The sequence below is a fragment of the Mya arenaria genome, chromosome 17 (genome assembly GCF_026914265.1).
Source record: "Mya arenaria isolate MELC-2E11 chromosome 17, ASM2691426v1".
NCBI classification, from domain to species: Eukaryota; Metazoa; Mollusca; class Bivalvia; order Myida; family Myidae; genus Mya; species Mya arenaria.
This window is the reverse complement of record NC_069138.1, coordinates 52,122,433-52,139,269: the sequence shown is the minus strand read 5'-3', so window position 1 is coordinate 52,139,269 and position 16,837 is coordinate 52,122,433. Positions and strand designations below refer to the sequence as shown.

The window sequence follows — 16,837 nt, the reverse complement described above, 5'->3', positions numbered from 1 at the left end:
TGTCTTTCCAAATATGTATGAAAAGCAATACTGAAACGACATGTATTTTAACGTGAAGAATGGGACCGTATTACACGTATCCAAGTCACATCTCTTGTAGGTACTTGGTGTGGACACTCTGTCCAAGTTGTGGCTGATGCGTGATAAGCCACGTATGGCTAATACAATACAGGCTGAATAATATCATGCGACAGGAACGTCAAGAAACTTAATATTCAAAGACATTGTAAATGTGCTTTCATATGTGACAATATTACACTACACAACCTGTGTTACTGTCTTAAAAATACAGGCAGCGAATTTTGTTGTGTTTACTAACAAAACAGAGGCTTGCGGAATACACTGAATGTATTTTAAGCGTAACTATTACGCAATGTTTTAAACTGCATTCGACGATATACTCGTACATAGATCAACAGAAAATCACGTAGTGTTTGCTTGAACTATGTCTTGCTTATATTATTAGCATATACCTATATTAACAATGAGTACTATGCACTAAGGGAGTATTTAGTTATTGTTAAAACATTGTTTTGTGTTCACTTTGAAGTATCTATAATTTCTTGTTTATTTTTGTTAGATTCTTAATAGTGGTTAACCCTTATAGAAGTTAATAACTTAAGCATGATTTATTTTTAAAACTATATACACGATATAGCTGATACTAAGTTATTCTCACATTGTAGTTTCTAGAAAATTCGATTTCGTGTCTAGATTCTCAATTGAATTGAAATGATACTCATTAAAATTGAGATACTCGCGTCTGATTTTTTTTATATATTTCATGGATGAAATAAAAATAAAAGGTTTTAAAATAAACCAAGTCGTTAATTCTTTTTAATCGTTAACTTTTGCTGTTTTGTTCTGGTTTTCAGCTAGAATGTTCTATACGCATACTGACTACTATTCAGCAAATAATTACATATAAAGGATGCATTTCAATAGAAACACTAACCGATTTGTTTGTTTTATTAGTCTTATATAATATTTCTGCACAATTATGTACAATTTTGGCACATCTTCTATAGTGTGTGTTTACCTCAACCTTTATTTTGTCTAGTGGGTGAAAATATATATAATATTTTTAAAATATTTACACCTTTTCTCATTATATACAGAAAGGAAATGAATAATTGTCTATGCAAATCAAACAGCTAACTCGCAATAGGAATTAAAATATACATTCGAACCCCGTTGGCTCGAAATTGCTTGGCTCGAAATTGCTTGGCTCGAGCTGGATGTAAAGGACCGATTTCTTTATACTGAAGGTAAGCATTTCCGCTTGGCTTGAAATTTTCGAAGTTCAAGGTATTTTCGCCGCACCCTGGAAATTCGAGCCAACGGGGTTCGACTTTAGCTCTAACAATAGTTAACTTCTCGTTCTTATATAAACTCTTCTGTTCAGCACATTTTCGGTCAGCTACAGCATCAAAGCGCAATCTTCGAAAAGAAATCCCATCACTATCTAAAGTATTAGGCCGTTTATTTTTTTTGGAATTTAAGCTATATCTTAAACATGAGAAAAAATGATTATTTGAAAAAATGAACACAATCATATATCATATTTACATTCCAAATTTGCTGATTCAACGGCAAATTCTAATGTGCGAATGATTATGCGACAAATAAGCACTTTTACAAGAAGCAGTATGACAAACGTAACGACGCCTTGTTCCCCTTGAATTTTAAAGTTATTTTTACAAGTCAATTTATCAAGTACATAATATTTTCACTCTACAAAATTAGTGAACGCTTCATTTATAGTTCATTTCACGAAACTATTGTGCGCTTCATTTAAAGTTCCTTTCACACTCAAAATACACCGTTCTGAATACAGCCAAACTTTCATCAGCTGCATATAACATATGGGCTAATTCAATCATCGAAATCGACATCCTCCAGACGACTGGGCGGCGGTGGTGGCGAGGGAGGCTGTGTTAACCCCTCATCGTAACTCTCAGTATTGTCCTCGTCTGAAAAGCTACCGCCTCTTTGTCGTTTGGACTGGTCCAAGTACTTTTGCATCAGAACACGATCTGCCGCTAGATTATTGAAGTGGTATTCTAGTTTTGGTTTAAAGACTGTACCAGTCTGTCTTATTTCTCTATTGTCTGTATACGGGACAATGTTCCTGTGGTCATCATATGGCACAAGAGATTGAATCGTGTTATTGTCCGCATCATCCAATGTGTGGCTGTTCATACGTGTGTTGTTGTTAAGAGCGTTTGAGTTAAATGTGTTTGTGTGTGAGCTGCTTCCGGTGTGCGAAAAATAATCGCTATCTGTGAAGTTAACAATTCCATCTTTTACTGAATCGGTATCGGAGTTTGATGAATTGCTCGAATCTTCCGATATTTGAGAATTCCTGTAGGCCCCATAATTACGAAACTCGGGGGGAGGTCTTAGTTTTGGAACTTTGTCCACTTTTCCTTTACCTCCTTTGCCATTTGCATCAAAAACAACTGGCTCAACAATATCCTGATCACAAATATCCTCCTTGCTCTCAGTAAAAGGATTGCTATTCACAATCGCAGTCATTTCAAAACTCGTTTGCTGGAACTTCACGGGAGTACCATAACCAAAACTATACTTCATTCTTTCGTCCGCAGTCATTGCCCAAAATGGGAAGTCAGGAGGAGAGAAAGATGCTCCTAGCGATTCATTAGACATCTCTCGGTGACCACTATCTGGTGAGTCTGTATCGAACATGAGTTTATCGTGCTCTGTGAGAGAGTAGTCAGGGCTTGCAATGCCTTCTGGGTCGAATGCGACGCCACGGGGAAGATACACTGGCCCGCATTGAGGAGTTGTTGCGTCCGGCATACAACTTTCCTGGGAAAATAGTACATCAGCTTTACAATTTTACAGAACTGTTATCTCATGTTCTTAAATAGATCAGAAGGCAATTGAAAAGATTTACAAATTCCTTCTTATTCATATCTCTGACTCACTTCAGTCTTTTAACTGGGAAACCGGAGGTATATACTACTTTGTAACAAATCATATGTTTCCCTTTAAAATATACCACTAAATTAAAACATCATAACTTCATACATCTGTATAAAGAAGAAAAGCGTTTTATGCCGGAAAGCATGTGGAAAATGCACTAATGTAATAGCATAGCAGCATAGCATTGTTTATTTGACCAAAAGGGGCGATAAATGTTTCATTTTATTTCTTTATAGTACGCAATTGTCCAAGACCATTAAAAACTCCGTACCCCAGCCGAGATTGGCTGCATCCGTTTCGGACTCGAGTGTGTTGCCTTGAATTCTACTTCCTGCAAACGACCGAGAATCTGGTTCATGTGGTGCAATAAGTCTCGGTTCTGTAGAAGCAGCTGGTGGGTCCTCGCCTTCGAAATGGGAAACCATTACATTCTAATTAAACGTAATACATACATCGATAATTTGAGTATGAATTTAACTAGCTGAAAGTTTATTTATAATCGAATTTAATGGGAGTAGATTTATATCCAACATTCTATACTTGGTAACCCATTTATATAAACACTCACCAGACATTGCATCAACAACACACATGGTCAATTACATCCGGCATCACATCCAAATTTCTAAATTACCACAGAATTTTGCGAGGTTCTAAGATTAATAAATTCATTAACATTTGTGTTTTGTGTTGCATTTTTGTGTGGATATTTACCTGTGATTCTATTCTAGCTGCAGTTTCCGCCGCCAGCTGTTCTTTCAACAACTGCACCTGCGCCACAGCCACCTGCGTCTGCTGCTGATGATGTTCCACCTGCTGTCTGAGCAACTGCGTTTGATGGCGGGACGTGATTGGATGATCCGGATCCATGACGTCATCGTCTATCAAGGCCGGAGAGTTGATAGGGGAAGTAATTGTTGTGCCACCGACTTGCTGTAAAATATTGTTTAAGGCTTACTAGTATACACTTGCTGTTGTCGAAAGATTAAGTATTAAAGAAAGTGTATAGATTTTGCGTTGAGATCTCAGTCAATTCTTTGAACAAAACTTTATTAGTTGGATATCAAAATAATGAAGATACCGCCCAATTAAGCCAGGCAATGAAATCCATTGGTGAGGGATTTGCTAATTGGCTTGGAAACAAACTTCAAAGAGTGTTTCCTTTAAGAACCGTTTTTAACGTTTAAGTGCAGTGGTTTAAGTGTACGTGGTTCTAATTGTGTGACAATGTTAATCATTAAGGAAGAAAGAGATATTTACGTTTACATAGATGGTTCAATGTTGTAATAGGACTCAATACCGATCTGAGAAAGCTAATGTGTTAAGAAAGAAAAGAAACTTCAGGTCGACCCGTAAAATCCAAAACATATAAATTGTGTATGGTATCTACATTCAGAAGTCGTTCACAGATATATTTAAGACTTAAGATAGGAATGATTACGGACAAGAATAATACTAAATTTAAAGAACTAGGTGGTCAGAAATGATACAGTGTCTGGTTTTGTATAAGACTAAACAATTTATTTTAAGAAAGAAATATGGTTTACATATTATTTAATCTGGCCAACATAACCCGTTATAGATTGTTTGGTCTAAGCTGTTGAGTTATAGGAGGCTGCTGAGCCCTGTCTGTTAGAGGCAACACTCTGTCCGAATATAGACCAGCATGTGCCTCCTTCTGCCTCCTTAGACTGGATTGCTTCGAGTAAGCTGATTTTTTCTTTATTTTGTTGATAATAATTACATATAAACTTAATATAGCTGGTATTTGGAACATAAACATGAATTTTACATAATTATTGCAGCATGTTGAAACAAGAAACATATTATTTCTTAAAATCAAATACCGGTGATGTTCTAGCCATCTGGTATATGATATTCTGTGCCTGACGGATGGCAAGGTCGTTAGGGGGCGTGGCCTTCTCCTTGACGAGGGACGAGTTGGAATCCCGCAGATTCTGTGTGGAGCTCAAAGGCGCTTTGTCTTCTATGTCTCGACCTATAATAAAAATGCTGACCTTGGAAATACGTTATGGATTAAGTTAAAGCAAGATCGACCGCAGGGAAAACGAGAAAAATATCATAAATGAACACATTGCTTTTCACGGAACTAGAGACAACTCAGGAAGGCTTGATGACCTGCCAAATAGATAACCCCTTTCCAAACTTACTAAACCATACCATCTGATATATCTCATTTGTCTTCGTCCCGATATAAAAACATCACTCTGTACGAATATCCATTTTATATCCCCTGCGTTTCCTATTTATGATGGAAACATGCGTTTTTCTAGCATATAAAGTTACACTGTTTGGCAAAGTTACATTTTTTAGATAATCTTCTACTAAGTTAATAAAGCACTTATTCTAAAACAAAGTAATATATTATATATTTATATATCAATCTATATCAAATGAACGCTCTAGTATACGGGTGTACTTGATGGGGATAAAAAAAGCCGAAAATATGTTACTACGATATTACGCTGAAAAAGAGTAGAAAACATCTTTTTATGTATGTGTTTCTTATTGATATGTGAAAAAGAAAGGACAAAGAATATTACGCTGAAAAAGAGTAGAAAACATCTTTTTATGTATGTGTTTCTTCTTGATATGTGAAAAAGAAAGGACAAAGAATGGCATTATTAACGCACGAATAACCACACCGTGTGCTGACTATGGAATACATGATACAATAAATATGTGATTAAACTTGCAATAAACATTACGTTATCGATATTAAACACACCAGAAAGCGAGGCCAAGAAATAAATAAAATTCCCAAAGGCGTCTGAACTTTTCCAGAAATTCCCTAATATCCAAACATGGCCAATCCTATACGGCAATGACAGCGTCTTACGGCTAATTTTGGGCTACTGTCAATTGGCAAAGAGTTTCGGTTAATTAACCATGAACTCATTACTGGAGTGATATATGTGCGAGATATCACGGTGTTTCATCTCAAATGAATTGCCGCGAAATTGAATCCTGAGGAAGGACACATATTTTCAAAGCTTTCTGCGTAGGAGAACTAATTCGATCTTTCGTGAAGCATGCACGTCATCCTTAAAATTCTACCCAAAAATAGTTAATCATACAATTGCAATTGGCACTATTCAATACGCTGCATACCATATTTGGGAATCGTCAGTTACATTGATGAAAATTTCATGCCACAACAACAACAAAAAAACCCAAAAAAACAAACAGAATAAGAATAATAATAAAAATCACAATAATTATTATAACAATAATAATAATAATAATAATAATAATAAAAATAATAATAATAATAATAATAATAATAATAATGATACTAACAATAATAATAATAATAATAATAATAATAATAATAATAATAATAAAAAAAATAATAATAAAAATGTGTCTCAAGATTGGGTTTAGATGACCCCGTCTTTTAAATCAATTTAAAGAAAACTAAAATAATAAAACTATTTTTTCTTACTTTTCTGGCTTTGTTTATCTGGCTCACTTGGTTGGCTATTGATGCTCTCAGTGGGCAGTTGTTCTTCTGGACTGGTTACAGACTGTGTCATGCTCAGTTTGTGACACACCTCGAACGCTTGTCCAATAGTTCGAACAATCCGCATGGCTTGCTCCTAAAAGAACGGCTGAGTAAATTATACAGCTAAACATAATGAACAAGAATAAGCCTCTATTTCGAAATGCAGTAAACTTTTTATTATATTGACATGACTTTAAATATTTTCACATTAGTTAAAAAACGAAAAAAACGTATTATTCAGCGACCTGAAAAATGCTGTTATTTGCACTTCTGCATTTTGAGATTAACTTCAGTTAGAAATGTCTTATTGAATTGAGTCTTATCTGAACACAATTAAATAACATCCGACGTGGAAACCATTTAAATGATCGCTGATATATGTCATACCTTCTTATATGACTTGAACACATTACATTTGAAGACATTGGTAGGCCCATCTCTAGCGATATAGCTCCAGATCTTCAAGTCTTGAGAGTCGTGGGATACGTAGAAAATTCTAAAACCAAACAATAGTATTTGCGTACTGGGCTCGAATTCATATTTGTGTTTAATTGAATCTAAGAGCGATGTAGATAATCGGATAAAATGTTATTAGTAATTGGCATATACCGTGAATGAAGTCAATGATGTTGAAGGTTAAATTCAGATGGATATGGAATACCAAGTGTGAGGTTATGGCTATATAATTAGTTTAAGTCCCCAGTAGACTCGTGGTAGAGCAAACTGTTCAAAGGCGATAATTCGATCATTTATCGGTAAAGCTATTTTGATGCGAGTTTGGTATGTTTTTGTTGTTTGTACATACAAATGTGGTCTTTGAACGTCAGTATCTCTTGTTCAAGGTCGCTGGGACCATTGCCTTGTGCCTTTGAGCTTAATTTATATTTGATGTATTTTGTCCCCGTAGTTTTTAATTGTACTACGAAATAAAATCAAAATGTTCCCGCTTGCCAAAAAAAGACACACAAGCCAACGAATTGAATAAGCAATCCCTTCGAAGCTTACCTATATATCGGGTGATGGACAATGACAAGTTTACTTTCATCATACCATTGTGGAATTTTCTGCAACATAACAAACAGAAATATACAAAACTATCTTAAAGGACTTTGTTCCACTAGCATCCTACTTCCAACTGGAATCTGATGAAATTATAGTAAAAACTTGCTATGTCGAACTCTCTTTACTCAATGGTCTGGTTATGTCGAACTTTTTACGAATGTATTGGGTTTAGTTAAACGTTTCTTTCGGTTATATCGAATGTTCGTTATCTCGGTAGTATTCCCCGAGATCCTAACGACTTCGATATAGCGACATTTGACTGTACATCTTTAACTTCGCATTTTGATGAAATAAAGAGCGCACATCTTCGTATTTGTCATTTCAGAAATAAGGGTAAGCTTTTCGTATGGCCGTTAGCACTAGATATGTCGTAAACTCAATTGAAGGAGAGAAAGTTGGAATAAACATTCAGAGTTCCCCAGTATTTTTATTTCATCTTTTGATGATATTAGGCAAATGAGGCTATTTGTATGCGGCGTTACTATCAACGCTGCGAGTCTATAAAATCAGTCGTTATTTGGACACTTAACGCGTTCCATATACATATAAAAACATTAGCGTAGGATTGGAACGGTGGACTGCGGAGGATTTTATTTCTTCTTGTGAATTGTGGGGGTATTCTGAAGTATGCTTTCAAATGAAGAATACAAACGTTCTTTAAGTTGTTATTCATAAAACAAAAAAAGTAAAAAAAATAACCGTCGAGTATGTTTTAATATGCTTGAATTCACTGTGCACACACTATGCTATCGTTGTTTCTCTGGGATAATAATTGCATTTATCTCTCTAAAAGCTGCACTCTTACAGATTTACCGTTTTGACAACTTCATCATTTTTTTTATCTTGGAATGAGGCAAAGTTTGCGTAAATATCTGCTAACCGGTGATATTAGACTGCTGACAAAAGATCAGATCGAAGATTTTCATATCTCCGTTTGAAAATTAATGTTTTATGGCTAACAGCGTTACTAACGGTTTAAGAAAAATGCATAAAACATCAATTTTCAACTTAAATATGAAAATCTGCGATCTGATTTTTGTTAGCAGTATTATGTCACTTATTTCCATGCATTTTCGCATAAATTGGTTATTTCCAAGACAAAAATTAAAAAAAAAAATGTTGTCAAAACGTTCAATTCGTGAGAGTGCAGCTTTAAAGTCGTTGTTAGTAAAAAGTCGAAGTAAGAAAAAGTATTTGTATTTAAAATTTCAAAATCAGTAAGACTACGGGGCCCATTTTTTCCAAAAATATTAAGTCCCTTATAAAAGTATTAAGCTAAGCTCACTTTTTTTGTATATCAAAATTTGCGTAATGTTTACTTTTTTAAGACTTTTTACACTTTAGACGGAATTATCTTTATGATAATTACAGTAAACCATTTTTATTAATCAAAATCCAATTTAAGTATGTATTTTGGCTAATTGAAATAAGCTACTTATGCCTGTTAAGCTTAAGAAGTTTCTAAAAATTGGAGCCTGAGTCAATAAAAGTTAAATACATTTCCAAGACGGAAATCATACAATCTATAAAATAATTTGCGTGATAAAAATGTGACGTTCAAAACAACAGGAAACGAAGTGATAACGTCAGTTCAATACAAGCAGATCAGCCATAAAGCGTCTATTCGCTATTCCTTGGCGCCGACATTATGGCTATCGGTTAAGGAGATTAAGATATCTTGTACGACAAGTCACGTGGGACCGCCATATTGATCAACGTTCTTATTCAATTAACACGCAAATATTCATTTACAAGCCTCTTGTCAATACAGTCCCGACAAAAAGTGACAGAAAATTCCCTGACTTTGGAAAATAGATTGGACCCAAAGGGGATCCGAGATGTATCAGTGAGAGTTTTACGCTTGTTGCTTTTTTTTCTTCTTAACATTAGCAGATTTTATATAATACTTGACTCTACGAACAATTCTTTGTTTTCTAACTTTAGGTGGCAAACACTTTAAAGCACTTTATATCGCTGGTTTGAGTGTTTTGTTTTAAAGATTAAATCAATATGTACAGTTGAACCCCGTTGGCTCGAACTCGCTTGTCTCGAATTCCTCGTTGGCTCGAACTGAATGTAAAGGACCGATGTCTTTAAACAGACGGTAAGCCTCTTCGCTTGGCTCTAATTTTCCTTACGCTCGATGCGATTTCGCCGGTCCCTGCGAGTTCGAGCTAAAGGGTTTCGACTGTATCTGAATACGAAATATTTGTTTTATTAGCCGGGTAAAATAAATTGTGAATTGTTAAATATGACAATATTTGTAATCACATATGTTCAAACGGGGGATATGCCGTTCTTTCTTATGAATATCTCTTAACAGCCGTGATTTTGTCTAAAACATCTACCAAAGACATTTGTTGAAAAACAGAGGAAAAGCCGTCCATGGCTAGTAATTTTATAAATTGCAAGATTTGTGCAGCAGCGGGTGAGAAATTCAAGTTGAAACATCTGCTTCACTTGAAACATTTTCTTCTAGACATTTTGATTACATAAAGATATGCTTTATCTTGCAGAATCGACAGCCTAGCAACGGTGATTCATTTGTTTGTTATTACATAGCTTCTTTGTTTGCGAAATCTGCCAAGATCATGTCTTACGGAGAGCTGATCCATGTTGTTTTTTTACAAGGATAAATCATATCACTTAATTTTACTACATTTATCTTTCAGTGAACATCAAAAACATTATCATTGAATCATTAGACTTATCACGTTTTGATGACCCAAAAACCTAATTATATCTAATTCAATGTGTATGAAGTGCATGTAATTTAGCATCTCTGCCTGCGTTGACTCTTGCTTATCGTAAATTATTCGCTTGGCTTCTATAATTACATCAATCCAGCGACTACCTCAAGGTCACGAACACATCTCTATGAACTACAATCGAAATCCGTTGGCTCGATATCCAAAGGACCGGCGACTGTGCTTCGAGCCTCGCGAATATCGAGCCAAGCAGGAATGCTTAGTCAAAGTGCAACAAAATCGGTCCTTTACATCCAGTTCGAGCCAACGAGGATATCGAACCAAGCGATATCGAGCCAACGGGTTTCGTCTGTAGTTCTGGCCCCAATATCACAAAACTAATAAAGCCATTTTAAAGTGCATTTTATCATAGAATATGTTGATTAAGGCCTTTTGTCAAGATTCCGAGAGAACGTTTTAACAGCCAAAAATGTACTTGAGAGCAATTCCTTGTTTTTCAACAATTACTCAAGTATAGATTTTGCTACAGAATTAGTTTTCTTTGAAATATTCACAAAATATTTTTTATCAACACATTCTAGGAAAACATAAATTATGTTTTCAAAAAGTATAAAAAACATACAAGAATTTGAAACATTCTATGTTTTATGTGATAAATTGGGTTGAGATTGAGTTTGAGATTTGTCTCGAGTATTTTTGTGATATTAGCGCCAGATGTTTGCTTCTTCACATCTCAAGTATACCATTATATTTGAAATGCAGGAATAAAGTGCATTTCAAGATTGTTTAAATTAAAAACTCATGCTCTGATGTTATCAATTATATCGAAGTTTGATTTTTTTAATATACGCTTTATAGGATAATTTTACTTTACTGGGCCGATTGTTCAGAACTGTCTTTAAGTTAATAACCTTGTTCACATAAGGACATCGATGTTGAATTTGAATTCTGTATTGCTCGGCAACTTTCATGGACACACCTTAGATCTGGGTCGATATCCATACAACTTCTTAAGTCACTTCCCTTCCTAAGTTAAGTCACTTTAGTCACTTTTAGTATATCTTTAGTCGTGCGAAATAAAAAAAAATAAAGATTTCCCAAAATACATTATTTTCATTGACCTTATTAAAACAAATACTTTAATGTTAACACCATCATACATATATTTTGGTTTGACAATTAAACTTAAAAGAGGTCGACATAAGTTAGGAAATGACTTAAGGTGCTTTATGAATACGACCCAAGCAATATTTCTAACAAGGTTCGCGACAACTGTCTCAGCTGTACATGCTCTATTTAAACATATGAGCATGTCTTAAACTATTTCACCCTATTGAAGTAAACAATGATGTCGTCAACCACGTTGTTGATTGTAGCGATGTTCTGAATCATACGCCCGATGTCAAGGATTGTAGCGATGTTCTGAATCATACGCCCAATGTCAAGGATTGTAGCGATGTTCTGAATCATGCGCCCAATGTCAAGGATTGTAGCGAAGTTCTGAATCATACGCCCAATGTCAAGGATTGTAGCGATGTACTGAATCATACGCCCAATGTCAAGGATTGTAACGATGTTCTGAATCATACGCCCAATGACAAGGATTGTAGCGATGTTCTGAACCATACGCCCAATGTCAAGGATTGTAGCGATGTTCTGAACCATACGCCCAATGACAAGGATTGTAGCGATGTTCTGAACCATACGCCCAATGTCAAGGATTGTAGCGATGTTCTGAACCATACGCCCAATGACAAGGATTGTAGCGATGTTCTAAACCAAACGCCCAATGACAAGGATTGTAGCGAAGTTCTGAATCATACGCCCAATGACAGGGATTGTAACGATGTTCTGAATCATACGCCCAATGTCAAGGATTGTAACGATATTCTGAATCATACGCCCAATGCCAAGGATTGTAAAGAAGTTCTGAATCATACGCCAAATGTCAAGGATTGTAGCGATGTTCTGAATCATACGCCCAATGTCAAGGATTGTAACGATATTCTGAATCATACGCCCAATGTCAGGGATTGTAACGATATTCTGAATCATACGCCCAATGTCAAGGATTGTAACGAAGTTCTGAATCATGCGCCCAATGTCAGGGATTGTAACGAAGTTCTGAATCATGCGCCCAATGTCAGGGATTGTAACGAAGTTCTGAATCATGCGCCCAATGTCAGGGATTGTAACGAAGTTCTGAATCATACGCCCAATGTCAAGGATTGTAGCGAAGTTCTGAATCATACGCCCAATGTCAAAGATTGTAGCGAAGTTCTGAATCATACGCCCAATGTCAAGGATTGTAGCGAAGTTCTGAATCATACGCCCAATGTCAAGGATTGTAGCGAAGTTCTGAATCATACGCCCAATGTCAAGGATTGTAGCGAAGTTCTGAATCATACGCCCAATGTCAAGGATTGTAGCGAAGTTCTGAATCATACGCCCAATGTCAAAGATTGTAGCGAAGTTCTGAATCATACGCCCAATGTCAAGGATTGTAGCGAAGTTCTGAATCATACGCCCAATGTCAAGGATTGTAGCGAAGTTCTGAATCATACGCCCAATGTCAAGGGATTTTATTTTTGTACCATTACATAAGATCACTGTTAGATTAGTTACATTGCTGTTATTGTCCTTGACGTTCCCACTGCATTTTAAAACAACCGTACGACACGAAGTAATTCACGAAGTGCGGGCGAGTGATTGCCTGTACCCGCTTCCAAGAATTGATTCATCTAAATTAATTAATTGAAAGTGTATTTGTTTAGACCCCGTGTTCCATAAAAAGAAACACATTCAATCAGAATAAACATACAAAAAGTAACGCGTTCAATCAGAAGATATACTTAACCAGATGTATCTCTAGTGCAATAGAATGTAACTAATTAATGAAAAATGGATCTAAACTATTTCTCAAAATAAAAATAAACTTAAACTCAGATCTACTGCACAAGGACATGTCCATCAAACATGATTCTCATATAAAGAAATATATAGTCAAATTCCGACCATTTGATGGTAACCCGTTATATCTATAAGTACATTACCTTCTTTTTCTTGCAGATCGCCACTCGGACACCCTCTACAGAAATGGTCAGGTCCACTTTTCGTTTTTTGATTGCCTTCGCCTTGAATTCATACTGCAATTATCGGTTATTATTGTATCCATACAAACATTCCTTAAACAAGTTTTTAAAGGGTTTTTATTAATAGAAGGTTGGAGGTGAGGTCAACAAATGAAACAGTTTTGGCTATTTTTCTTTTTGTCCATAAAAACCCATTTCTGCATTGTGGCAAAAACAAAAATGGCAGCAAATTTATACACATGTAAATAGGGCATATTGGATTTTTTTTTATACCAAAACATACTTGTTATATCAGGCGTCTCTTTAATTCATTCAAATGTGAGTGACTCGGGCTAGCTCTAGTGTATTCACTTCACTTCGGCTTTGCTTAATTTAAAAAAAAGTCCTGGACCTAACTGTACATGGAATAATTAGGACAAGGTTTCATACGATGCTTTTTGACTACCTTTGACAAAATATTTAAATTGGAGAGGTTGCAAAACACTTCTTGTAACTGTGTTTTTGCCTGTATCTACCCGCACACGATGAATTTAAAGATGACCTTTAAATTTTATGTGGACGGGACGACACTTGCAACTTCTACACACATCTAGATGACGTCACACCAACACCGTATATCACACGTTCACGTCCAACAGCGTTTTGCAACCTCTCATGTATTAGAAGGCTTAACTTTTAAGTTCGGAGACGCATACTTCAGTGTCATTTAGATACATACCCTTATCCTTCGCATGGCGGCAACAATTTCCACTCGACTGTTCGGTCTTGGAACATCAAGGGTGCCGATGTACTGGAAAGCAAAAATTCACAATGAACTATTAAAACTGATATTGTATCTGACAGTCGTAACCAGCTTATTGGTATATTGACCACCTTCCTGAATTGAATGCAAGATGTGTATCAGCATAGTTGTACGCTTTATCTGGATTCTTTTCAGTTCATTTTATGTCAGGAGCGTATATATTTACATTTTTCTCCAGACCAAAAACTGACACAGATGAAAAGTCTACCGAAAGTTTACAGAGCAAAGTTCTGATCAATTTGTCCCAAATATGGCACAAATATTGAACCAAGATAAAACAACAGTAGACTTGTCCAATAGTTTGACATTAGAGACGCCATATAGTACAAGACAAGACGAATTACCGAACAATTATAACATCGATAGGATGACCCGATGTTACTTTCAGTAATGGATTGGAGGAGGCACAGACTTGTTGTGTATATATGTAAGCGAGACATTGCAGACTAGGGCAAACGCCGAATTGAGTAATTCAAAGGAGAACTTAAAAGAAATATGAGCGAAACAGTATCATAATTAGTTCTAGGAAAGTTTTAATTTTGTGAGTATAAGTGTATCCATATGTTTGTCACTTGTGCAATATGTTTGTTAGAACATGCAGTGTAGTAAATCGACATTACAAAAAACATTTACAGAGACATACTGTTTAAAAAATGCACTATTTACATATTTTAATACGAAATAAAGTGTCGCAAATCATTAGGAGTTTTTAAACTCAGAAACTTACGGCTGAAACCCTTCAACCATTTCTTTCAAGTCCATGATTTTGAAAAACGTTATAAACGTAATGCAGCAAAGCACTGTAGCGTTATTGGTTGATTGACATTAGCACGTGATGAGTATAGGAGTCCTTGCGTGAGAGTGAATAAGATTTCATTTTTTTCCTAATTTGTTTTTGGCTTTACCGGGTTGGGTTCGCTCCCCACTACAATCAGGGTTATTATAAAACTTTAATTGTATTTTATTCTGCAATTTCGGTATCAAAGAGTAAAATAATTACAAAATAATTGTAATCAGATGCATTAGCGGGAAAATTATTTTTGGTGCCAAAACATGAGCCAGTCTCTTTCAAGGCCCTGAAGAAATAAGTAATCTCCAATTATTGTTTTATTAACATTGTGCCATAAGCGAGTGTATGTGCAGTACAATGTGTCCTACACATTGTGCCATAAGCGAGTGTATGTGCAGTACAATGTGTCCTACATATTGTGCCATAAGCGAGTGTATGTGCAGTACAATGTGTCCTACACATTGTGCCATAAGCGAGTGTATGTGCAGTACAATGTGTCCTACACATTGTGCCATAAGCGAGTGTATGTGCAGTACAATGTGTCCTACACATTGTGCCATAAGCGAGTGTATGTGCATTACAATGTGTCCTGCATATTTCAACAGACCTTGAAGTTTATTCACCAATGTTTCGTTTGCCTAACCGAATTCTACATTGGCAAAACAACTGGTAGTACGGAGACATTTCTTTTTTATTTCTGAAAGGCGCCATGATTCTATTATTTATTATTGGCGTGTAAGATTGTAACAGTAGAAGCAAGCGTCCTTGCTGTAAGAAAGTTATATCGTAATACAATTAACGAACGGAGAGGCTGTGAGTGGTATGTTGATGAAATTTGTTGTTTGTCAGCAATGTGGGAATGGTGCTGGCAAACTTAAGAGTTTATTAAGTGGATATGTGGATGAGCAGATAAATAAATAGCAGAGACAGAAGCGCTTATAAATGCGGTTTATGCGGTTGAAATAGAAGTGGTGAGTTATGTTTTTATCGCGGAGATAATTAAGAAGAAATTAATGGCTTATGTCGTTCAACAACTCGTGTGTTTAGAAGTGTTTGAAGTAAGCAAAACTTGCATAATTGGCATATTACTTCTTGATTAAGTATGCGGAGATGGTTTTCTTTCATCTAACATTTCTCTCTAACTAGTCAAAACTTTACTTTTTTAACATTATTAATAACTTAATAATATTTTGTTTCTCAACAAATAAAACTAATGGAGTGCAGATGAAAGGCGAATCGAAGAAGCCATTAGCATAACTCATCAAGTCAAATCACGTGCATCAGTCTGACAGGTACTTATTGTTCGCACGTTATCCCGTGCATAATCACATCGTTACAAGGTGATTGTGGGAACTTCGTGCATAGAAATGTCGCGCTTAATTAGTAATATCATAATCCTTAAACAAAAGTTCTTTTAATGTTTTGTCTAGTTACTTAGAATTAATGATACCCACTTAGAGGAAGACACCTTAAATTAGTCCTGGGTATATTTTGGTCTGTCATCGGGCCTTTTCCTGAAGAGTCATTTTGATTTTATGTTCAAAAGTGTAGCTAAGGTTATATGTCTATTCATAGAAACAGTAACATCTGGTCGTTACACCGGCTCTACACAGTTCCTGATGTAAACCTGTCACCGTGCGTTCAGAAAAGGCGTTTGCATTTGGTTCCCTGCTTATAGTATAAATTTAATCTGCGATGTAATATGGATACAAAACACACTAGTTTTCTTTTTAGGCGAGTGATACCTTTATCTGAACTCAGGGATGACTAAAAATGGAATTTTGTAAAACAGTGGAATTGCCATGATAAGCATGCCTTCTTAAATAGCAATTTATATGTAAATATGGTGGATATTTATAGACATTAGAAAGACAACTCAGATTGTTGCCAAAGCTAAATAATTCTTGT

The 16,837-nt window shown here is 35.7% G+C and overlaps 1 protein-coding gene across 4 annotated transcripts in view; it reads right to left on the bottom strand.

The window, feature by feature from the left end:
* Positions 1 to 954: 954 nt before the first annotated feature.
* LOC128222733 (carboxyl-terminal PDZ ligand of neuronal nitric oxide synthase protein-like) overlaps positions 955 to 16,837 on the bottom strand; it is a 58,032-nt gene continuing 42,149 nt past the window's right edge. For all 4 annotated transcript variants that reach the window (XM_052931833.1, XM_052931834.1, XM_052931835.1 and 1 more), the window contains exons 3-11: positions 14,056 to 14,127; positions 13,299 to 13,391; positions 7,481 to 7,539; positions 6,863 to 6,971; positions 6,416 to 6,569; positions 4,797 to 4,948; positions 3,664 to 3,882; positions 3,221 to 3,355; positions 955 to 2,832 (exon numbers count right to left, since the gene is read on the bottom strand). In XM_052931833.1, coding sequence (XP_052787793.1) covers positions 1,876 to 2,832; positions 3,221 to 3,355; positions 3,664 to 3,882; positions 4,797 to 4,948; positions 6,416 to 6,569; positions 6,863 to 6,971; positions 7,481 to 7,539; positions 13,299 to 13,391; positions 14,056 to 14,127 — 1,950 coding nt within the window. In that variant the 3' untranslated portion in view covers positions 955 to 1,875. The remainder of the gene's footprint in view (positions 2,833 to 3,220; positions 3,356 to 3,663; positions 3,883 to 4,796; positions 4,949 to 6,415; positions 6,570 to 6,862; positions 6,972 to 7,480; positions 7,540 to 13,298; positions 13,392 to 14,055; positions 14,128 to 16,837) is intronic.